The sequence below is a fragment of the Quercus robur genome, chromosome 9 (assembly GCF_932294415.1).
Source record: "Quercus robur chromosome 9, dhQueRobu3.1, whole genome shotgun sequence".
In the NCBI taxonomy this organism is placed as follows: domain Eukaryota; kingdom Viridiplantae; phylum Streptophyta; class Magnoliopsida; order Fagales; family Fagaceae; genus Quercus; species Quercus robur.
The window spans coordinates 13,179,183-13,203,035 of record NC_065542.1 but is presented as its reverse complement, the minus strand read 5'-3'; the positions used below and the strand labels follow the sequence as shown (position 1 = coordinate 13,203,035).

General features: G+C 40.4%; 2 protein-coding genes across 2 annotated transcripts; both read left to right on the top strand.

The window, feature by feature from the left end:
• Positions 1-4,638: 4,638 nt before the first annotated feature.
• On the top strand, positions 4,639-8,073 carry LOC126699394 (heat shock protein 83). Its single transcript, XM_050397167.1, has 4 exons — positions 4,639-4,979; positions 5,101-5,242; positions 5,341-5,621; positions 6,278-8,073. The coding sequence occupies exons 1-4, from the start codon at positions 4,842-4,844 to the stop codon at positions 7,826-7,828; spliced, it is 2,112 nt and encodes a 703-aa protein (XP_050253124.1). The 5' UTR covers positions 4,639-4,841; the 3' UTR covers positions 7,829-8,073.
• A 3,636-nt stretch (positions 8,074-11,709) lies between these two features.
• On the top strand, positions 11,710-14,706 carry LOC126699395 (heat shock protein 83-like). Its single transcript, XM_050397168.1, has 4 exons — positions 11,710-11,948; positions 12,023-12,164; positions 12,259-12,539; positions 12,967-14,706. Exons 1-4 carry the CDS (start codon positions 11,811-11,813, stop codon positions 14,515-14,517), a joined length of 2,112 nt encoding a protein of 703 aa, XP_050253125.1. The 5' UTR covers positions 11,710-11,810; the 3' UTR covers positions 14,518-14,706.
• Positions 14,707-23,853: the final 9,147 nt, after the last annotated feature.

Sequence of the window (23,853 nt, the reverse complement as noted above, 5' to 3'; positions counted from 1 at the left end):
GCTACCCCTTCGAGCCGTGCTTCGAAGCGCTGACTACACAGGAAGGATCGCCATGTGGAGTGCTCTTTTGGGGGCTTTTGATATTAAATATATGCCCCGACCCTCCGTCAAAGGACAGGTCCTCGCAGACTTGGTAGCGGAGTTTGCTGAGCCCTCTATAGAAACGATGACCGAGAAGAAAGACCGGGGTGGAAAACTGGTTGGCGTAGTTTCGGCCGGGGAGATTATGCATTGGAAGGTCTACGTGGATGGCGCGGCCAACCAGAGAGGATCAGGAGTTGGGATAGTTTTAATATCGCCGGACGGCGCCGTCATTGAAAAATCATTAAGACTCGGATTCTCGAATTGTAGTGATTTGCTCACATAGTACACCGGTCGCTGCACCCCATTATCATCCCGTATTAATACCAGGCTTACGGCGTGGGGAGCTACGGCGATGTAGGCAAACAGCACCTCGTCTGCCTCCGGACTGGACATGATGGGTGGTCGGGACAGGTAGTCCTTAAGCTGCTGGAAAGCCTGAACGCAATCCTCCGACCATTTAAACTCTTTCCACTTGTTTATCAGGAGGTAAAAAGGCCGACATCGATCCGCCGATCGTGATATGAACCGGCTTAATGCCGCAATCATGCCAGTGAGCTTCTGCACCTCCTTCGGGTTCCGAGGAGTCTGTAGACTGTTAATGGCTTTGATTTGGTCAGGACTTACTTCTATTCCTCTATGGGTGACCATGTACCCTAGGAATTTCCCAGACCCGACCCCGAATGAACATTTGGAGGCATTCAGCCGCAACCGGTGCTCCCTTAAGATAGCGAAGACTGTTCCAAGGTCTTGCACGTGCTCGGACACCCTTTTACTCTTCACAACCATATCGTCTATATACACCTCAATGATCTTGCCCAGTTGTGGCTCGAACATCCGAGTCATCATCCTTTGGTAGGTTGAGCCCGCGTTCTTTAGCCCGAATGGCATCACCTTATAATGATAATTTCCGATGGGCGTCATGAAAGCCGTTTTCTCTTGGTCCTCTAGCGCAAGGGGTATCTGATGATAGCCCTGGAAGGCGTCCAGGAAGCTCATTCGAGGGTGTCCCACGGTTGCATCCACCAATCGATCGATTTTGGGTAGAGGGAACGGGTCCTTGGGGCACGCCTTGTTCAGGTCCGTGAAGTCCACGCAGACCCTCCACTTCCCCGTCTTCTTCCTTACCACCACTGTGTTCGCCAACCACTCAGGATAAAAGACCTCTTTGATAGCCCCTGCTCTTTTCAACTTGGCCACCTCGTCTCTTACGGCACTAGCGTGTTCCTTTGAAGGGCGTCGGGGTGGTTGCTTCCTCGGAGTGAAAGAGGGGTTGACATTCAGGTGGTGGCAGATGAGGCTGGGATCAACTCCAGGGGCATCGTAGGCGTCCCAAGCGAATACGTCGACATTTTCTCTGAGAAATCTGACCAGTTCCTCCTTTTCCTGAGAGGGCAATTCAGAGCCGACCTGAAAGAACTTCTCCGGGTCATTGCTGACAGCAACCCTATCTAAACCTTCACAGCTTATCTCCTCGGCCAGCTCCTCGTCTTGCTTTGCCGAGGAGGCTGGTTGCTATAAGCTCTTTGGAGCCGAGGTCTCGAGCAAGGGTCGATGTAAAATGGCGGCCACCACACACTTCCTGGCCACGGCCTGATCTCCTCGGATCTCTTCCACTCGTCCTCTGGATGGGTATTTCACTTTCTGGTGAAGTGTGGAGGTCACGGCCTCTAGGCTGTGGATCCATGGCCTTGCAACTATCGCGGTGTAGGGTGAATAAGCGTCGACCACGATGAAATTCACCTCCACCACTTCCGCCCCAGTTTGTACGGGCAGTCGGATTTGCCCCTTTGGCGTTACAAGCTTCCCCTCGAAGCTGAGGAGGGGGGAGTCATAAGCTGTCAAGTCTTCCGACTTCAAATTCAGCCCCTTGTATAGGTCGGGGTACATTATCTCCACCGCGCTCCCAGAGTCTACTAATACCCTTTTCACATCGAAACCCCCAATCCGCAAGGTGACCACCAAGGCGTCATCGTGAGGTTGAATTGTTCCTCTCTTATCCTCATCCGAGAATCCCAGTATCAAAGAGCTTCCCTTTTTTATCCTTTTGGGCTCCCTTTGTCTGCCCTCGGAGGGAAGGCGGTCCACGGCTAATACCCTGGGGATGGGTGGCCCAGTTCTTCCTGGTGCAGCGAGGATGACATGTATCGTTCCGGTGGGGGTCTTAAAGACACGTCCCTTCGAGGTTCTTGTGTCGCTTGGCCGGGATGGCCGCTCGATGGGTGCAGCAGGTGACGTAGCTTTCATTCTCGGACCAATTGATCCAGGTGATTCCACAAATTCCTGCAGTCCTCAGTAGTATGCCCGTGGTCCTGATGATATTGGCAATACAAGTTCTGATTACGATTGGCAGGGTTTCCAGTCATCTTTCCCGGCCATCTGAAATAGGGTTCATCCCTTACTTTCTCCAGTACTTGTTGTACCGGCTCTCTGAATACGGCATTCACTGTTTGCGGGTTGCTCTGCCCAGCCTGTCGCGGAAAATCTCTCCTCGGCTGACCAGGATTGTGACGTTCCATTCTGAAATCATTTGCTTTAAAGGGGATGACCTTCTCCTTTCCCTTCCCTTGCAGCTGATCCTCCTCCACTCTTTTGTACTTGTCGATCCTATCCATCAGCTGTTGGACGTCAGTAACCGGTTTCCCGGTGAGGGATTTCCTTAAGCCATGCCCAGTGGGGAGGCCGCTTGTGAACGTGCTGATAGCAACGTTATCATGGTTGTCATCTAAATCGTTGTACACCTCCCAATACCTATCCGAGTACGCTTTCAGGGTTTCTCCTTCGTGCATGGATAAGGACAGTAGCGAACTGAGAGGTCGAGGGACTCTGGTGTTTGTAATGAAACGGGAGCAAAAAGCTCGAGTGAGCTGCTTGTAGGAGCCTACGGAGTTTGTCTTCAGGCTGTTGAACCATCTCATTGCCATCGATCCCAAGCTAGAGGGGAAGATTTTGCACATCAGGGCCTCGTCTTGCGAGTAAATTGCCATTTTTTGATTAAACTGACTCACGTGCTCCACCGGGTCTGCTTTGCCGTGATAAATGGCGAACGCCGGTTGGTTGAAGCGTCTTGGCATCTTAGCCCCTTCGATTCTATTCGTGAAGGGTGATCTTGAGACCTGATCCAACGCCTTCTTCATGGCGTCGCTCCCCGAACCTTTGCTGGACGGGCGCTCATACTTCCGTACAAGGCGTGGTTCCTTTTCGTAAGAAAAGGTTTCGCTTGGGGGGGTCCTTGACCTTTGTCTGTAACTCACGTCATCCGGACTAGAAGACTCGCCTGAGTCAGAGGGAGATCGTCTTCGTTGCGCACGTCGTAACTTCCTTTTTAGGTCATCTATCTCTCGCTGCATGACCTGGTGACTATTTCGCCTCTGAGACACGTGACTTCCTATCTGAGTGTGACTCTGGCTCGTCCGGGTGGTATGCACACTCCCCTCACGATCCCCCCTGCCGCCTGGGTTGGTTGGGTTATTTTGCCTCTGGGACTCGGCAGGTCGTGTTCGTTGGGAGTTAGCTTGGTGAGGGTCCTCCTGGTGTGGATCTAGTTCTTCCATGCTCGACTGTTGCACTAGCTGATGCCCTAGCTCTTCCCACAGACGGCGCCAATTGTAGTTGCACGATTTTCCTGGCCCAACTTGTGTTGATTAGGCCCTGACCCAAAGCGCAACCCACAATAATTATTTGTAGAGGATGGGTCAAAGAACTTGGCCTCAGTGAACTTGTCCTCAGTGAACTTGTTCGGTCTAATGCATGGACAGTATGGTTTGCAAAAAGAAAATAGAAAACACCAGAATGGATCTTTCTCAAGTCTGATTTTATTTCTTTTTTTTTGTTCCTGATACAGTTCTGCCGTCCCCTTCTTTGAGGGACTTCACTACATTATATATTCTTCTTCTTTTCATCTTAGCCTTACACCTGTTAATCATCCAAGCATCCACTTGAGCACCTGTCCCATCAGACACCCTCATCAGACCCTTTGTGAGTTGCAGAGGCCAAGGCGGTACTGTTCAGGAGTCTTTTCCTCATTAATGCGGCCAAGAGGGTGGTTGTGGCGCAATTAATGTGGTGGTAGCCTTCCGTGAGATATTTTGAATTTAATTCGTTTTATATGTTGGGAAGACGAGCTGAAATGGCTGGGGCAAGTTTCTCGTCTGAGCTTCGTGATGTCCGAGGAAGAGTTACTCCTCGGACAGGTTTCCTTGGCGCTATTGGGGTTGAATAGTGCTTCATATGAGGCTTTTCTTTGGACAGGACGCTCCTCGAACGGGCCTGAGCTTGGAATAGCCCATCATTTTTGGGCCGGGCCCCACAATAGTAATTAATTAAAAATTTTTTTTTTCATGCTTTGGTAAGAAACCAATCCTAATTTATTGAAGTGAATAACCAGATTCTTAACACGGGCGAGTAGGAACTCAACCGCAGAACATTCCAGACCCCACGAGAGGACAGAATTTTCTGGATTAGTAAAGAAACGACATCGTTACACCACAAAAAAAGAAAAGCCAAAAATTAAATAAGTCCAGAGAGCCGTAGAAGATTCGAAAACCGCCCCAACTCTCCAAGTAATCTCTCACTCCTTTTTTGTCTCGAAATCACGAACCCTGTGTCTCTCTTCCATTATATAAACCCACACACCTCTACACCAATCTCACGCTTATCACAATTCAATTGCTTTCTAATCAGACTCTCTACAAAACTCTCTGTGTTTCTCTCTCTTGCGCTTTCTTTCGTTTTCTCTAGTGCTTTCTTTTGGTACAGTAATGGCGGACGTGCAGATGGCTGATGCAGAGACCTTCGCATTCCAGGCTGAGATCAACCAGCTTCTCAGCTTGATCATCAACACCTTCTACAGCAACAAAGAGATCTTCCTTCGTGAACTCATCAGCAATTCCTCTGATGTATGTCTCTCTCTCTCTCTCTCTCTCTCTCTCTCTGTGTGTGTGTTTTTTCTCTTAGATGAGAATGTTCTTTCTCTTAGATGAGAATTAAGACTGATTGGTTTTGAATTTATTTGCGTAGGCTTTGGATAAGATTCGATTTGAGGGCCTCACAGACAAGAGCAAACTCGATGCTCAACCAGAGCTCTTCATTAGGATCGTCCCTGACAAAGTCAACAAGACTCTCTCTATCATCGACAGTGGTATCGGCATGACCAAAGCAGGTACTTATATATTATGCCTCTCTGTTTTCGTATTAAGCACATAATAATATTTACTGTGATTTTAGATTGCTAACACTTTTTCTATTTTTGGGTTATAGATTTGGTGAACAATTTAGGTACAATTGCGAGGTCTGGGACCAAGGAATTTATGGAGGCATTGCAGGCCGGAGCGGATGTGAGCATGATTGGTCAATTTGGTGTTGGGTTTTACTCTGCTTACCTTGTCGCCGAGAGGGTTATTGTGACCACAAAGCACAATGACGATGAACAGTACATTTGGGAATCACAAGCTGGTGGTTCCTTCACTGTGACAAGGGATGTTAATGGAGAGCAACTTGGTAGGGGTACCAAGATCACACTCTTCCTCAAGGAGGACCAGGTAAATTCCTCAATTCCTCAATTCAATAATTCAATTACTTTGTTGCAAAGTTAAATTACACTATTTTTCATAAATTGTATGTACTACATTGTTTTTCAGGTCCTAGATGTGTTAAATTGTTAGGATTAGATTATTCTAGATGATTAAATTTCAAGAAATTTATAATGTTAAATCAATTAGAATTTTACCAAAAAATTCCAGAAATTTAAAATAAATTTTAGTACTTTTTAATTATTTTGACAATTTATAAATTTTTTTTTTAAATTTCAAGTATGCACAATTATTTATATATTATGTTGTATTATATAAAGAGTCAATTAGAGAAATTGTAGAAAGGACATACATAATTAAATTGCAATTTGTTTGGTGACATTTTTAGAATTTGTGTAGAGATAGTCAAGCATAATTTAATTAAAATTCGTTTAGTTTGTTGGACTCTATTATAATAATAAAATACATTAAAAAAAAAGTCCATATTAGAAATTTAGAATGTGTGTTCTCGCCAATTTATGTGAAATTTTTAGTGGTAGTCAACAAAAGGTTAAAAAATCCATATTGATGTTTTCTTTAATTTACATGTACTTTTTTTTTTATTAGATTGATCTATGCATAGTTAGTGTTGTATTAATTTTGAGTACCGTTATTCGCTTGGGCAGTTGGAATACTTAGAAGAGAGGAGGATTAAGGACCTTGTGAAGAAACACTCTGAATTCATCAGCTACCCCATTTATCTTTGGACTGAGAAAACAACTGAGAAAGAGATTAGTGACGATGAAGATGACGAACCAAAGAAGGAAGAGGAAGGTGCTATTGAGGAAGTTGATGAAGAGAAGGAGACCAAATCGAAGAAGAAGAAGATCAAGGAGGTCTCTCACGAGTGGGAACTCATCAACAAGCAGAAACCCATCTGGCTTCGCAAGCCAGAAGAGATAACAAAAGAGGAATATGCTGCATTCTACAAGAGCTTGACCAATGACTGGGAAGAACACCTTGCTGTGAAGCACTTCTCTGTTGAGGGCCAGCTTGAATTCAAGGCCATTCTTTTTGTCCCAAAGAGGGCTCCATTTGATCTCTTCGACACCCGAAAGAAGATGAACAACATCAAGCTCTATGTCAGGAGGGTTTTCATTATGGACAACTGTGAGGAGCTCATTCCGGAGTATCTTGGATTTGTTAAGGGTGTGGTGGATTCTGATGACTTGCCACTCAATATCTCTCGTGAGACGTTGCAGCAGAACAAGATTTTGAAGGTGATTAGGAAGAACCTTGTTAAGAAGTGCATTGAGATGTTCAATGAGATCGCTGAGAACAAAGAGGATTACAACAAGTTCTATGAGGCCTTCTCGAAGAACTTGAAGTTGGGTATCCATGAGGACAGCCAGAACAGGGCCAAATTGGCTGATTTGCTCCGTTACCACTCAACAAAGAGTGGTGATGAATTGACTAGTTTGAAGGATTACGTGACAAGAATGAAGGAGGGTCAGAAGGACATTTACTATATTACTGGTGAGAGCAAGAAGGCTGTGGAGAATTCACCATTCTTGGAGAGGCTAAAGAAGAAGGGTTATGAGGTGCTCTATATGGTTGACGCCATTGATGAGTACGCTGTTGGGCAGTTAAAGGAGTATGATGGTAAGAAATTGGTGTCTGCTACCAAGGAGGGTTTGAAGCTCGATGATGAGAGTGAGGAAGAGAAGAAGAAAAAGGAGGAGAAAAAGAAGTCTTTTGAGAACCTATGCAAGATCATTAAGGACATCTTGGGAGACAAGGTTGAGAAGGTGGTTGTCTCCGATAGAATTGTTGACTCTCCTTGCTGTTTGGTGACTGGGGAATATGGATGGACAGCAAACATGGAGAGGATCATGAAGGCTCAGGCACTGAGGGATAGCAGCATGGGCTCCTACATGTCGAGCAAAAAGACAATGGAGATTAACCCTGACAATGGCATAATGGAGGAGCTGAGAAAGAGAGCTGAGGCTGATAAGAATGACAAGTCTGTCAAGGATCTTGTGTTGCTGCTCTTTGAGACTGCCCTCTTGACTTCTGGTTTCAGCCTTGAAGAACCCAACACTTTTGCAGCTAGAATTCACAGGATGTTGAAGCTTGGTCTTAGCATTGATGAGGAAGAGACCGGTGGTGATGATGCTGATATGCCTGCTTTGGAGGAGGATGCTACAGAGGAGAGCAAGATGGAAGAAGTGGATTAAGCTCCTCAAATTGGGAGTCCCTAGTCTTCAGTCTTTGTTATAGGCTTTTGTTTTTAGTATGTTGGTAGAGGTGTGTGTGAATTACAGTATTATGTTTGTGTTCAAAGGGATAGTGTTTTCTGTTAGTTTTGCTACCTGGGGTTTGTGAATGACCCTTTTCCTTTTGGGTCTATGAAGGTTTATGGTGCTTAACTGTGCATTTTGTACTTTCCTATAAATTTTAATATACTCTGGATTTCCTTAAAGGCTCGTTGGTAGATAAATTACGGTAGAAATTTTGTTTCAAGTTTTCTATGTTATGATAAGTTTGGAATTCAGAATGTATTTAAGTTCAATTTTTTAGCGTTAGGCCTAAAATGCAATTTGTATTGATTTTGGCCTTATTAGTAGTCTACAAAGCTACCGCGCTTTGCAGCATCTGAGTTGTTTCAACTTTCAAGTTAAAAGGAGTAGGAGTTGAGCTGAGTTCACTTTCGGGGTTTTTCCTCTCAACAAATTTCAGCAGTATTTATATTGAAAAACTTGTTACACAGTGTGCACTGTGCAAACCAAAGTTCCAAAGTCAGGTTTTCAAGTTTGAAATCATAACGGTCACGTTTTCATGTTTGAAATCATACCGTGTGTTTGCCACAGCGGCACTGCATGTTCAATAAACACAGCCTCTATTGTGGCGGTTGGATCTGGATGATTTACATTTTGTGTTTGCGATTTTAGCTTTTTTTTTTTTTTTTTAATATTTTTTTTATTTAATTTTTAGTCATGAATGTTGACTTTTTGTGTGAATAGTATACCATGCACTGTCATTTTTCAATAATTTTTTCATTAAAAATAGGTTATACGGTACTATTTACATATTTAAAAATTATTTTACTACAGTATTTTTAGCTGTATCTAAACAGACCCATATATATATATATATATAGTTTATACTTTACAATAGGATTTGGTTTCAACTTTGGTGAATTTATATTGAAAAAAATTAACGGATACTCTTAATGCATTAGTTTAAGAATTTTGTTTAGAAATTGTTTTATGGAAAAAGAAAAAAGAAATTATTTTTTAACTTTTTATATTTTCTATAAAAATAGTATTGAAATTTTTATAAAGTAATTCATTAATAAAAATCCTAACACTAGTTAACATGACCCCATTTATATTAGTTTTGGTAATAAACTAATAGTGACTCATAAAGAGTGTGAATTGAAACAATTTGAAAAGTTCACGAATTTATTAAAGGTTTTTAATGGTTAAGGATTAATTTGAAACTATTTCAAATTGTAGTTGAGCTATTCAAAATATATACATATACCAATGAAGATAGTGCAAGAGTGTTAAAGCAAGAAAAAAAATGCAGAGTACTCCTACTAAACTGCAGAGTATTAAACATAAAATATAGCTTGGCTAATTCAAGTACTAAATGGTTCCTAAGATATTATGAGATTTATGAAGTATTAGGTTCAAAACTTGTAGATAAAATCATGGAGCCACCAATGACAAAATTAGGGGTCGAGAGAAGGGGAGGAGGGGGAATTGCCCCAACCACGCCAAAGTTTAGAAAGTTAATGTGTAAATTAATTTGCTCTCCTTCCATGAGAGTTCCATTTAATAATTTGGTTATTTCCTTTCTTTCATTTTTTTTTCTAATTTCCTTTTTTCTTTTATAAAATCATTATTTCTTTTACATGTCAAACTTCATCTAAAAATGAAATAGAAAATATTTAATTTTTATCAATGCCTTTCAAAGGCACAAAACTTAGAGAGAGAGAGAGAGAGAGAGATTAATGTTGTTTTCAAGTTGAAAATTGAAAGTTAAAGTGCATATATGCTCATAACACAGTTTTATAAATATCACAATTTGTGTAGCTACTACAAATATTTTTATGTAATCCATAGTGAAACTTTGACTTCAGAAAAAAAATCACAATATAATTTATTCCTATGTAAACAAACCTCTGACAAAGAAGCAAAATATCAAAAGATATTAATTTTTTGTGTAGATTTTCTTATATTAATTTAAAATACATATTAGAATTCACTTGAATGGTTTTTTATTATTTGGATTGGTTTTAAGGACTCGCACACAGGTGTATGTATGGGTGAGTCAATTATAAATATATACCCCCCTCCCCCCACAAATCAAACCCTAGCTCCAGGGCCACCTCAAAGAGTTTTTTTTTTTTTTTTTTAAAGTTACTTTGTGTGTGTGGGATGAGTTCACTTTCCACAAGCAAGAGAATAGTTAAGATGGAGCTATTAATAGAAGAATGGGAGTGTGTATATACATATGAAAGTAAATACAAATATATATATATATATATATGATATTTTGCTCCCCAAATTGAAAATTAGTCATGTTAAGTTTAAAGTTTACCCAAAGAATATAAAATATAAAATGGTTAATTAACTTATACGTGTTTTGTATTAAAGTTTGGAACTTCCAAATTGAAAGCCAACTCAAAAATTTTAAATCAATTGACTTATATATGTTTGGTATTAAAGTTAGCTTAATTGATGTTTGAGAACCAAAAGTTAAAAGTTTGAGACTTTTCGTTTTTAGTGATGTCATGCTACTTGATTCGACCTAAACAATTGTTAAAATGTTTTCTATTTTTAAACAAATAAATTTTTTTATTTTTTTATTTTTTTTAGTTTGTAATTCCACCCAAACAATTGTTGAAGTGTCTTCTATTTCTAAAAAAAAAAAAGTTATTTTTTTGTAAGAATAATATTGTACAATGATTTTCAATACACTTTCATGTTTGGAACATTTTTCTTTATAGAATGATTGTATTGTTTCTTTATTTGAAATATAAAATTATTTTAAAATAATCTAAGTATATGTATGTGAAACTCCTTTTTGAAGACTTGAACTCCGACCTTGCCCTTACTTTTCACTCCTCACAAGCACTTATATTTGTGGAGTGATCATCACGCTAAAAGTGTGTGGTGGTAGAATGATTGTACTATTAATTTTTATTTACCTTTTTAGTTTTTATTGCAATTATAAAACAAGCATTTTCAATCATGAATAATTTTAAGGAAAAAAAAAATTCTAATGGATTCTTTGATTTTGTATATTAAAAGAAAAAAATTGTTGCGACATTTAATATAGAACCAATTATAAGTGATTTTTGCAACTTAATAAGCTGTCAAGTTACATTTTTATAGATAATAAATGATTGGGTAGATATGTGGTAAGAAAAATTATTTTATATATTTTACTAATATTGAATAAATGGTAATTTATTTTTTGAATAATTTTTTTTTTAAGAACTGACCAATCCTAGTTCCATCCATGAGAATCAAGTATTCAGAAAAGCTAGACAATCCCATTAGGGAAAAAAAAAAAAAAAAAAAAGGTAAAGTACTATTTTGATCCTTAACATTTACTAAAAATTTGTTTTTCGTGTCTAAAATTTGAAAATTTCTTTTTTCATTCTTAAATTTTGTAAAGATTTTTTTTAATAGTTTTGAAATAAAAATAGGTATGAAAAAAAAATTTTCCATAATTTAATGACGAAAAATAAACTTTTGGTAAAGTTTAAGGTCAAGGATAAAAAGTAAAATATTTTCAATAGTTTAAAGGCAAAAAAAATAAAATTTTCAATAGTTTAAGGATAAAAAAAAAAAATTTTTTTTTTTTGAGAGAAATAAAAATTTTAATTTAGAAACAAAAAACAAAATTTTCCGAAAAAATTAGAACAAAAATAATATTTTATCCAAAAAAAATACAAAAACCCAAAATCAAGTAACCCCAGAGAGCCGTAGAAAGATTCGAAAAACGACCCACACCCCAAGTTATCTCTCCCTCCATTTTTGTCTTGGAATCGGAAACCCTCTGTCTTCTCTCTACTATATAATACACACTCTCCTCCTCACCAATCTCTCACACTCACTCATCAACAAACAGTTTGCTTTCTAATATTCTCTCTCACTCTCTCGCTTTCCTTCGTTTTCTCTAGCGCTTTCTTTTGGTGCAGTAATGGCGGACGTGCAGATGGCTGATGCTGAGACTTTTACATTCCAGGCTGACATCAACCAGCTTCTCAGCTTGATCATCAACACCTTCTACAGCAACAAAGAGATCTTCCTTCGTGAACTCATCAGCAATTCCTCTGATGTATGTCCCTCTCTCTGTTTCTTTTTCTTTTAGATGAGAATTAAGACTGATTGGTTTTGAATTTATGTGTATAGGCATTGGATAAGATTCGCTTTGAGAGCCTCACAGACAAGAGCAAACTCGATGCTCAGCCAGAGCTCTTCATTATGATCGTCCCTGACAAAGTCAACAAGACTCTCTCTATCATCGACAGCGGTATCGGCATGACCAAAGCAGGTACTTATATTATGCTTCTCTGTTTTCTTATTAAGCAAATAATAATATTGAATGTGATTTTAGATTGCTAACGTTTTTTTTTATTGGGTTATAGATTTGGTGAACAATTTGGGTACAATTGCGAGGTCTGGGACAAAGGAATTTATGGAGGCATTGCAGGCCGGAGCGGATGTGAGCATGATCGGTCAATTTGGTGTTGGGTTTTACTCGGCTTACCTTGTTGCTGAGAGGGTTATTGTGACTACAAAGCACAATGACGATGAACAGTACATCTGGGAATCACAAGCTGGTGGTTTCTTCACAGTGACACGGGATGTTGATGGAGAGCAACTTGGTAGGGGTACCAAGATCACACTCTTCCTCAAGGAGGACCAGGTAAAAATAAATTTTAGTTTTAAATTACATCGCTTTTGATATATCAATGCGTTAGACATAATGTTTTTATTATGTAAATTGTTAATTTAATATTTATTTTGACTGATGATTGCATAGACTCTCATGAGTTTTAATTAGTTAAACTAATCTAATGTAGCACTATCTGTAACTAAAAATTAAATTTAAAAATATAAATTAGAATGATAATTTGGAAAAATATGGGTTTTCTTAAACTTTCTTTGTGATTTTAGAAGAAATTAAGAAATTGTTAGACTTTTCTATAAAGAATATTGTCAATGATTTCAAATTATATATTAGATAGATGTATATACTTTTTAATTAATCTGTAATTTAACTTTTAATTGATCTATGTAGTGTTATTCGTTATTGTTGTATTAATTTTGTGTACCGTTATTGGTTTGAGCAGTTGGAATACTTGGAGGAGAGGAAGATTAAGGACCTTGTGAAGAAACACTCTGAGTTCATCAGCTACCCCATCTATCTTTGGACTGAGAAAACAACTGAGAAAGAGATCAGTGACGATGAAGATGATGAACCAAAGAAGGAAGAGGAAGGAGCTATTGAGGAAATCGATGAATGGAAGGAGACCAAGTCGAAGAAGAAGAAGATCAAGGAGGTCTATCACGAGTGGGAACTCATCAACAAGCAGAAACCCATCTGGCTTCGCAAGCCAGAGGAGATAACCAAAGAGGAATATGCTGCTTTCTACATGAGCTTGACGAATGACTGGGAAGAACACCTTGCTGTGAAGCACTTCTCAGTGGAAGGCCAGCTTGAATTCAAGGCCATTCTTTTTGTTCCAAAAAGGGCTCCGTTTGATCTTTTTGACACCCGAAAAAAGATGAATAACATCAAGCTCTATGTCAGGAGGGTGTTCATTATGGACAATTGTGAGGAGCTCATTCCGGATTATCTTGGATTTGTGAAGGGTGTGGTGGATTCTGATGACTTGCCACTCAATATCTCTCGTGAGATGCTGCAACAGAACAAGATTTTGAAGGTGATTAGGAAGATCCTGGCGAAGAAGTGCATTGAGATGTTCAATGAGATTGCTGAGAACAAAGAGGACTATAACAAGTTCTATGAGGCCTTCTCAAAGAACTTGAAATTAAGTATCAATGAGGATAGCCAGAACAGGGCCAAATTGGCTGATTTGCTCCGATACCACTCAACCAAGAGTGGTGACGAATTGACTAGTTTGAAGGACTATGTGACCAGAATGAAGGAGGGTCAGAAAGACATTTATTATATCACCGGTGAGAGCAAGAAAGCCGTGAAGAACTCACCATTCTTGGAGAGGCTCAAGCAGAAGGGTTATGAGGTGCTCTATATGGTTGATGCAATTGATGAGTACGCCATTGGACAATTAAAGGAGTACGATGGTAAGAAGCTGGTTTCTGCTACAAAGGAGGGTTTGAAGCTCGATGATGATAGTGAGGAAGAGAAGCAGAAAAAGGAGGAGAAGAAGAAGTCCTTTGAGAACTTGTGCAAGATCATCAAGGACATCTTGGGAGACAAGGTTGAGAAGGTGGTTGTCTCTGACAGAATTGTAGACTCTCCTTGCTGTTTGGTGACTGGGGAGTATGGATGGACCGCAAACATGGAGAGGATCATGAAGGCTCAGGCACTGAGGGATAACAGCATGGGTGGTTACATGTCAAGCAAAAAGACAATGGAGATTAACCCTGACAATGGCGTAATGGAGGAGCTGAGAAAGAGAGCTGAGGCTGATAAGAATGACAAGTCTGTCATGGATCTAGTGTTGCTGCTCTTTGAGACTGCCCTCTTGACTTCTGGTTTCAGCCTCGAAGAACCCAACACTTTTGCAGCTAGAATTCACATGATGTTGAAGCTTGGTCTTAGCATTGATGAGGAAGAGACCTGTGGTGAAGATGCTGATATGCCTGCTTTGGAGGAGGATGGTGCTGAGGAGAGCAAGATGGAGGAAGTGGATTAAGCTCCTAAAATTGGGAATGCGTACGAGTTATTATGTTTGTGTTCAAAGGGAGATCTGATAGTGTTTTCTATTAGTTTTGTGACCTGGGGACTAGTGAATGTTTTCCCTTTTGTTTCTATAAGGTGTTTGTGGTGCTTCATTGCGCACTGTACTTGATTCTATACATTAAATATACTCTGGATTTCCTTATCTTCATGGCTCGTTGTTAAATTTCGGTAGATATTATTTTTGTTTTATGTGGCATGATTTGTTTGGAATCCAAATTAGTGGCGGCTTTAGGAATATTTGTTAGGGTGGTCATTATGAAACTTAAATTACACAAAATTTAATTAGAAGGGAACTTCATATATTGACCCCAAAAAAAAAAAAAAAAACACTCATTTACACAAATACATAAAGTCTTACAATTTTTTTCTACAAATTTTTTTATTTTAAAATTTTTGCATGATAGTCTCATTACCAATGTTGCAAGTTACATTTCTATCAAAATTTTAGTTAGATAAAAATTTTCTTGGAATTTTTCTTTTTGTTTGTAAGGACCTAATATATTGTTAAGGGGACTAAAGTTTAAGGGCAAAGTTTGGCTACAAACTTAATTATAACCTAAGGTTACAACTCTCATTAAATCAATTAACATGGTCAATTTTGAAAATCTAATTGTTGAATTGCATGTTCTTTATTAGACATGGCAAAACGAATCAGAATTTTCTGACCTGACCTAGAAAATACTTGACCCAAACCCCATTTTTTTTACCCGAAGCAAAAACGGGTTGACCTGTAACCCGACCCGTGACCCGAACCATTTTTTAAAACTTTTTTTTTGGGTAAAAAAATAATAAAATTAAGACAATATTGGTTTAATTGTTTGTTGTGAGTTTTAAGGAAACAATTGAGACATTTACATAACTGCATGCAAATGAATTGAAAGATGAATGGTTGAGCATTATGTAATAGTAAAAATTTTTAGATGTCAAATAGTAAAGTGCATGTCAAGATAATTAGGTTACAATAAAGTTAAAAATATAGATTTAAAATTTTAGACACGTGTGAGAAACATTTATAAGTGTGAAAATTGTTAAGCCAAAGTATCAAATTAGCATTGTGGGGCCAGAGAACTTATGACCCGGCCCATTTTCCACTAGGGCCTCGGGCCCGTGCCGAGGAGAGTAGTTGCCGAGGACAAGTGGTGAAAGACCAAATAGCCTAGAGACGCAGCCGAGGATGATCCTGTCCTCGGCATCCCAAGACTTCAAAGGGAAAAGCGACATCTCGTCAAAGGTTGCCTCCAAAATGCCCCTAGAAGAAGAGGCGAGTAGAATGGGACCCACATGGGGGTACGGAGTGGGGGTGGTTCAAGATAAATACGTCACCTCCGCACTGAATGCGCCCACAAACGTCCTGGCCGTATTAATGGGAAAAGACTCCTGAATAGTGTGGTTTCGGTTATTGCAACTAACAAAAAGTAAGGGGAAGCGGCTGATGGGATAGGTATTTGAATAGGAACCTGCCTGATCAACAGGTGGAGGGTCAGGATCAATCGAGAAGGGCTATATAATGTGAGGGTCTATGCGCCAAAAAAGGACTTCCGGACGGGGGAGTCCTAAAAAAGGAGAAGAATAAGGACATGAAGTTCCTTGAACAAGGTCTAAGGACCGGAGCCACTCATGACATACCGGAATAGGTTATTATTAAACACGTCAGGTTCATCCTTGTGCAAATCGCTATGGAAACCCTGATTAACTACCGTCCGATGACCAAGGCCTAGCCTTTTAAACTCACGCTCTACAAATTATATTGTTTGAGCCCTTAACGTACGAACCCAACATCAGTTTGGGGTCATTACGAATTGAGTCCTTACAATACAATTGGCGCCGTCTGTGAGGAGGCTTGCGTGTTGGCACAGGCGGTGGGTCGAGAAAGTCCCCCCATCACTCCCAACAGCCCGTTATAGTGCTCTAAAATAAAGTTCCATTAGGGGCTACGCTTCGAAACGTTAGTAGCCGGATGGTTCTAAGGGCTTGGCCGAGGGGCTAATCCCCCCAAACCAATGTCCCACGGCTTGGCCGAGGGGCTAATCCCCCCTTACTGAAAGAAAATAGCTAAGTTTTGAATAGAACCAAGGTATTGCATGGTCCTCGGACTCAAACCTATGGGGAAACCAACTACTTAAAGAAATATCTAAGTTTTGGACAGAACCAAGGTATTGCATGGTCCTCGGACTCAAACCTATGGGGAAACCAACTACTTAAAGAAATATCTAAGTTTTGGACAGAACCAAGGTATTGCATGGTCCTCGGACTCAAACCTATGGGGAAACCAACTACTTAAAAAGCTAAGTTTTGGACAGAACCAAGGTATTGCGTGGTCCTCGGACTCAAACCTATGGGGAAACCAACTACTTAAATATCTAAGTTTTGGACAGAACTAAGGTATTGCATGGTCCTCGAACTCAAACCTATAGGGAAACCAACTACTTAAAGAAATATCTAAGTTTTGGACAGAACCAAGGTATTGCATGGTCCTCAGACTCAAACCTATGGGGAAACCAACTACTTAAAAAGCTAAGTTTTGGACAGAACCAAGGTATTGCATGGTCCTTGGACTCAAACCTATGGGGAAACCAACTACCTAAAGGAAACCGAGATACCAGGCTCGGCCTCACAATATGCATGACATCTCGGGTGATGCCTGTACCTTCCTAGAGGTGTGTTCAGACACAAATTTGACGTCTTATGGGTGCGGGTAAATTAGAATTCCGGGATATGATCCCAAATATATCATATGCACGACCATTCATACATGTTAAGATAACTAGTTCAAAAATCAGGAGATCCGCAACAATACTAAGCATCAGCAAGGGCAACTAACATGTGATTTAAAGAAAGAAAAGAATTTCATATATATGGTTAATAAGTTCAACTACAATCAAACCATAAAGTTTTCAAAACAAAAGGGAAATGAGTTAAGTAATTAAACTGGAAACAAATATGAAGGTCGGCCAGGGTCGCTACTTCTTCAATATCGTCTTGTCCACGTCCTTGGAAGGCAGAGCAGGACTAGCCTCGGGGCTCTGGGAGACATCCCCTTCTTGGGAAGGTTGAGCGGGGTCAGTTTCGATGCTCTTGGGGACCTCAGTAAGGGGAATTGTTTGTAGGGGCTGAACAAGGATGGCTGGCTCCTTGGCAATAGGAATTTGAGCTTCGACTGTAGGCTCGGCAACCTCCTTGGGCATCTTGGGATTCATACCTCCAGGTGCTTCTATCACATCATGAGGCTTTCCTCCATCGGTCGACTCGCCGGAGGGGACAATAATCTGAGCAGCTTCTAACTGAACAGCACTGGCCTCCTGTGGATCGCGCATAGCCTTGGAGCTGGAGGGTAAAATATGCTCTCCGCCTTCCACAAGTCAAACAAAGCATCCACCCTGGCTCGTTTTAAGGCCTCTTTCCAAACCTGGAATCAGTATAGTCTGCATACTGTAGGAATTTGTGCTTTAAGGGAGGCCTGGGTGTCAGCCACCCCCGTCTCGTAACCCTCCTCCTCAGCCTTGTCCCTAGCAGTTTCGACCTCGTTTCTGGCAAATTCAGCCTCCTGCTTGGCCCTCACGGCTTCGTCCCAGGCATACTCCACCACGCCCTTAGCGTTGTCTGCCATGATCAGTTTCTTCTTCAAGTCACTGATCTGCTCCTTAGCTATCTGCAGCTGCTCCTCGGCAATGAGTAGGTGCTTTATCTGTTCCTCGGCTTGCATTTTGGCGCCCTTTAGACCCGCTTGAGCACTATCCCTGTCTCGGGTAGCATTCTTCAAGTCCTCCCTAGCCTTCGCGAGGTCAGTCTCGAAAATTTTGAGGGTCCATGCAGCCTCTATGCGTTTGGTACGTTCGCCCTCGGCGGCCTTACTCTGCTTGTTAACTTCTTCCTCCATCCTATAGGTGGCCTGGAGAGCCTGTCAAGTGAGATAAATACATTGTGAGTGAAAGTCCGGGAGCAAGAGATAATAGAGTTTTAGGTTTCAAGAGTCTTACCATACCTAGGTACCTTTTCGCGCTGAGGAAAACCTCCTGCATCCTCATGTTCTTCAACTCTTCCATATCGGTGGGAAGCAGCATGATTCTCCCTAATGCGTCGGCCACATAACCGCCCTCGCCATCTCCAAGGTCCCTCATGGACACGGTTTCCAGCAATGGCTCCCCATGGAGCATGGGGGCGGGAAGCCAAGCACTCGGCGCGGATTGGGCTTCGATCCCTTTCCCTTTGCCTTGGGCAGATTGGGTCTCGGTCCCTTTCCCCTTACTTTGCTACCCAATCTTTAGCTGTTTTTGGGCTCGCGAGGTCTCATCCCTCTCCTGAGAGGATTGGGATTTTCCCCCCGTCCATGGGTTCCTTCCCTTTGGGACTCCTCTTTCTCTTTGAGTCGGTGGGCTCCAACCGAGGAGGCAGAGCTGATTGAGGAGGAGCAGGAAGTTGGGGACGAGGAGACTGAGGTTGTGACTTAGTAGACGAGGACCTAGTCTGGATGGGCTGAGGCTGAGGCGGGGGAGTTGGAACATTGGATTGTGGTTTTCCTTGTGCACCCTTTCCCCGGTTGACCCTCGATGAGGTTGAGTAAGCTATTCGGGGGCTTTCTCTTCAGACCCATCTCGGCTCGGGAGGATGTTCCCATTGACAACAGTTCCGCTTCAGACATGTCTGGGTCACCTAGATCACCAGAAGGGTCCTCGGATGGGTCGGTTTGGTCAAATGCCCCAAATTCCTCCTCGGACTGACCCAACTCGCCTTTGTCCTCCGCTGCTTGATGAGATGGGGAGGAGTCCACCAATAGGATGCCCTCTGGGACAGAAGATCCTTCGGATATTAAAAATCCTGATTCGACTACGGTAATTTTTGGAATCCGAGGACGGTTCGCATTGATCACGTGCCTTGGGTTGGCAAATGACTTATGAAGGGGAGCGTACCCTAAGATTTTGTGAGCGGCTTTGACTTGACCATCCTTGTCATTTACAAAAACTGCCACTTGAAGAACAGTCTCCAAGTCCACCCGATTAACTAGGTGAAAGTGTCGGTGAAAGACATTTGGATCTGTAAGAAAAAGACATGCCCATGGTTAGTAGCCGAACCACATCAAATTAAAATGGCGCAAAGGATCGGCACCCTTCCATTCTCTATACCCCACTTGGTTCTCCCTCCACCATGGGGCATGGAACGCCATCATGCCATTCACCGGATACGATAAGGAAGTCCTTGTTTAACCCCTTGTTGGAATCGGGGAGGCATTGGATTAGTCGAACCCTCTCGTCTCTCGTCTTCATGTAATAGGATTTTCCCTTCAAATTTTAGAGATTATGGCACCAATTCACGTCGTGGTGGGTTAATCTTAGCCCCATCTTTTCATTTAAGGCGTCCACACAACCTAAAATCCTAAACATGTTAGCGGTGCACTGGGTGGGGGCTAATCAAAAATACCTAAGGTAACCCTTCATTACCGGCCCCATGGGGATTCTCATGCCCCCCTCTACGAAGGCGAGAATAGGAATTACCACCTCGCCCGTCTTTCTCAGAAGGTGCCACTCCCCCATCTTACAGTGCCTCAAACTCACGTTGGGGGGAATCCTATAATCGACGATGAACTTTTCCATCGCCTTTTCAGTATCAACCAATTTCCTCAGTCTCATTTTAGCCATCTCTAAGAGTTACTAAACAAACTCAACCAATGACGGGAGAAGGAAGGGAACAAGAGAAAAATAAACCCGGAAAAGAAAAAGCAGGAGTTAGTGAAGGCAGAAAACTTACAGAAGAGAGGAAAGGTGTCTCGGACAAGCTTTTTGTGCTGGAGATAAACTTGAATTTGGATGAAATTTTGGAGGAACCTAGGGTATATGTGCTAGAACTCTTAAGTGCAAAAGTGGAGAGACAAATCAGTTCCAAATATCATTTATACCTCCCATCGAAAGTAACTGCATGAATTTTCCCGCCCATAAAGGTAAGGAGATCTCCACCGTTAAATCACCATCACGCCGTTGAACGTGGGAAGCACAGAGCCGCCCGCATTTAATAAGGCCACATTTCGCCTTCCAAAGGTTCCAGGAACGTGTCTCGGGCAAACGAAGAGTCTCGGGAACCGATGAGTGATAAGGATTGACAAGCTTTGACAAAGGCCTGATGTCATCAAAACCCTCCTATCCGGCCGAGGATCCGAACAACAGGATTTTGAGGGGCTATTGTGGGGCCAGAGAACTTATGACCCAGCCCACTTTCCACTAGGGCCTCAGGCCCGTGCCAAGGAGAGTAGTTACCGAGGACAAGTGGTGAAAGACCAAATAGCCTAAAGACGCAGCCGAGGATGATCCTGTCCTCGGCATCCCAGGACTTCAAAGGGAAGAGCGACATCTCATCGAAGGTTGCCTCCAAAATGCCCCTAGAAGAAGAGGCGAGTAGAATGGGACCCACATGGGGGTACAGAGTAGGGGTGGTTCAAGGTAAATACGTCACCTTCGCACTGAATGCACCCACAAACGTCCTGGCCGTATTAATAGGAAAAGACTCCTGAATAGTGTGGTTTCGGTTATTGCAACTAACAAAAAGTAAAGGGAGGCGACTGATGGGACAGGTATTTAAATAGGTACCTGCCTGATCAATAGGTGGAGGGTCAGGATCAACCGAGAAGGGCTATATAATGTGAGGGCTTATGCGCCAAAAAAGGACTTCCGGACGGGGGAGTCCTAAAAAAGGAGAAGAATAAGGACATGAAGTTCCTTGAACAAGGTCTAAGGACCGGAGCCACTCATGACGTACCAGAATAGGTTATTATTAAACACGTCAGGTTCATCCTTGTGCAAATCGCTATGGAAACCCTGCTTAACTACCGTCCGGTGACTAAGGCCTAACCTTTCAAACCCACACTTTACAAATTATATTGTTTGGACCCTTAACGTACGAACCCAACATCAGTTTGGGGTTATTACGAATTGAGTCCTTACAGGCATAAATTATGAATGTTTAGACCTATTTTTTAACAATTTATGTCCAAAATAAATGGTTTTTCAAAATAAATTATGATATTTTCTAGAGTGTGTGTTGCTTAACAATGATATGATATTCATAAAAGAGACCATGTATAAATAAGTAAACTATCAAACTTTAATGTATATTCTTAAATTGAAATAGAGTGCCAACTACAATTCATAATAGATTATAAAATTAATTTTCAAGATTGTAAATTTCTTATATGTTTTTATTTTTTGTCAAATAAGTTATCCAATAAGTCATTTGTAATTTTGTTTTATATTTTGGGATGTTGATATTGTGTAGAAATAAAACTTGTGTACTTGTTTTACTTATCTTTGTGTTATTTTGTTTCAGTTAGCAATGTTGGGATTTGTATAATTTTAAAATTATTGAATAAGTATTAATAAGTTTAACTGAGTTCATCCTGAATATAAGTGGTGAATTCAAAGTAATGCATTTCACATCAAGTAATTTGTTGCATGACTTTCCAAATGGCAAATACATGTTGTTTTCTTTATTATAAAAATTTAAAAAAAAAATCATATGAAAAATATAGGTCAACCTAACCCGCAACCCGATTGACCTGACCCGACCCGCCCGTTTTCCATGTCTATTCTTTATGTTCTTAAAGCGCATGTCAAATTTCATGTCAATCGTATGTTATTTACTTTTGATCCATAAATTTATTTTTTTATGTATAATTTTAGGCTACAAAAACTTGAAATTTAAAGATTTGATTGATGACATAGCTATTAATCTTTGATTTTCTTGAAATTTTGTAAATATGGAGGATATAAAAAGAAAACGTATCTATTTGTGGATTTGTCAAAAATCACTTACAATAAAAAAAAATATTGAATAAAGTTATAGTCTTAGTTTACAATCAAGTATGTTACCAAATTTTGTCCAAAACTTAATTATGTTTGAGCCTAAAAAACTTTAGGGTGGTCACAAATATTTTTTAAGGATTAAAAAATCATAAATTTTTAAAATTTATATATAATATAAAAAATTTCAGGTTAGGGTGGTCTTGTGACCACCTTGAATTGAATGTAGAGCCACAAGTGATTCAAATCATATTCAAGTGCAATTGTATAGCGGAAGGCCCCAAAAGGCTACCCCTCTTTGAAGGTCTTCTTTTGGGCTTCAATTCTTGAACTTTGATTTATCGGCCACAATCTTGGTGAATAAATTCATGTAAATACCTTGCTAGGTCTCATCTATATATACTATAAACTGAAACCTTTGAATATTATTTGACTTTTTTTAGAGTTCCTACATTTTTATATATCAGCATTATTAAAAAATATATATATATATATATATATATATTTTTTTTTTTTTTAATAGTGCTGATGTGTAAAAATGTAGGAACTCTAAAAAAAGTCAAATAATATTCAAAGGTATTTTTAACCCAAAAATTTCATCTAAAAAAAAAAGAAGAAGCTAAAACTGAAATTTTTTCCACAATTCTGAAAAACAAACCCGATAACCTCCCAAGTTGCAACCTTGAAAATCTTCTCTGCCCTTCTCCTTCCCTTAATACCCAACTCTAAAAATCAATCCAGTTTTGTACTATCAGCCTTTAGAACTTGATAGTTCTCTAATATCATAGTCTTCATCTCCAACCTCTCTCTCCTTCACGCACAACTGTCTCTCTATTTGTGTTGAGTTTTTCTCTCTCCCATGGCAAACCCAAATACAGACCTCATGGCTACAAACCCATACCCAAACACAGATCTCAGTGAGGCACAGCTGTCTCTCTCTTTGTGTTGAGTTTTTCTCTCTCCCATGGTAAACCTAAATACAGACCCCATGGCTACAAACCCACCCTAAACACAGATCTTAGGCTGTGAAGAAGCTATTAGTCACAGATTTCACTCAATCTTTTACACCGATGTATCATACTCTCTTGACTAGGTCATCATAAGAAAATACTACGAAATCATTCTGAAGTGAGAGAAGGAGGGAAGGTGCACTACAACTAACATAATAGCTAGCTGAAAAGCGCTAGTTAGTATATAATTTGGAATCTACATCGTAATCATATACAAACTGTATAACTTCTGGGCTCTACATTCTAAGAGCTAAGCATAGCATAGCATTTATTGTTGCTACTTTTCTGTTGAGCTAGACCAGTGACCGTGTCATTATTTTCTTTTCATCATTTAATATATATATATATATATATATATATATATATATATATATATATATATATATTAATGTATGCTATAAATTTTGCTACTCAATCATTAAGCCAAATCATCCACTTATTTTCTACATTTTCTTTTCGACTTCAAACTTTTCTTCTTTCTTATCCAAAAAAAAA

What these genes read in the sequence shown, in the direction of transcription:
- LOC126699394 (XM_050397167.1), top strand. Translation starts at nt 4,842, where the DNA reads ATGGCGGACGTGCAGATGGCTGATGCAGAGACCTTCGCATTCCAGGCT. An exon ending in TCATCAGCAATTCCTCTGAT is followed by an intron (nt 4,980 to 5,100) that starts GTATGTCTCTCT and finishes TTATTTGCGTAG; the next exon opens with GCTTTGGATAAGATTCGATT. An exon ending in TATCGGCATGACCAAAGCAG is followed by an intron (nt 5,243 to 5,340) that starts GTACTTATATAT and finishes TTTGGGTTATAG; the next exon opens with ATTTGGTGAACAATTTAGGT.
- LOC126699395 (XM_050397168.1), top strand. Translation starts at nt 11,811, where the DNA reads ATGGCGGACGTGCAGATGGCTGATGCTGAGACTTTTACATTCCAGGCT. An exon ending in TCATCAGCAATTCCTCTGAT is followed by an intron (nt 11,949 to 12,022) that starts GTATGTCCCTCT and finishes TTATGTGTATAG; the next exon opens with GCATTGGATAAGATTCGCTT. An exon ending in TATCGGCATGACCAAAGCAG is followed by an intron (nt 12,165 to 12,258) that starts GTACTTATATTA and finishes ATTGGGTTATAG; the next exon opens with ATTTGGTGAACAATTTGGGT.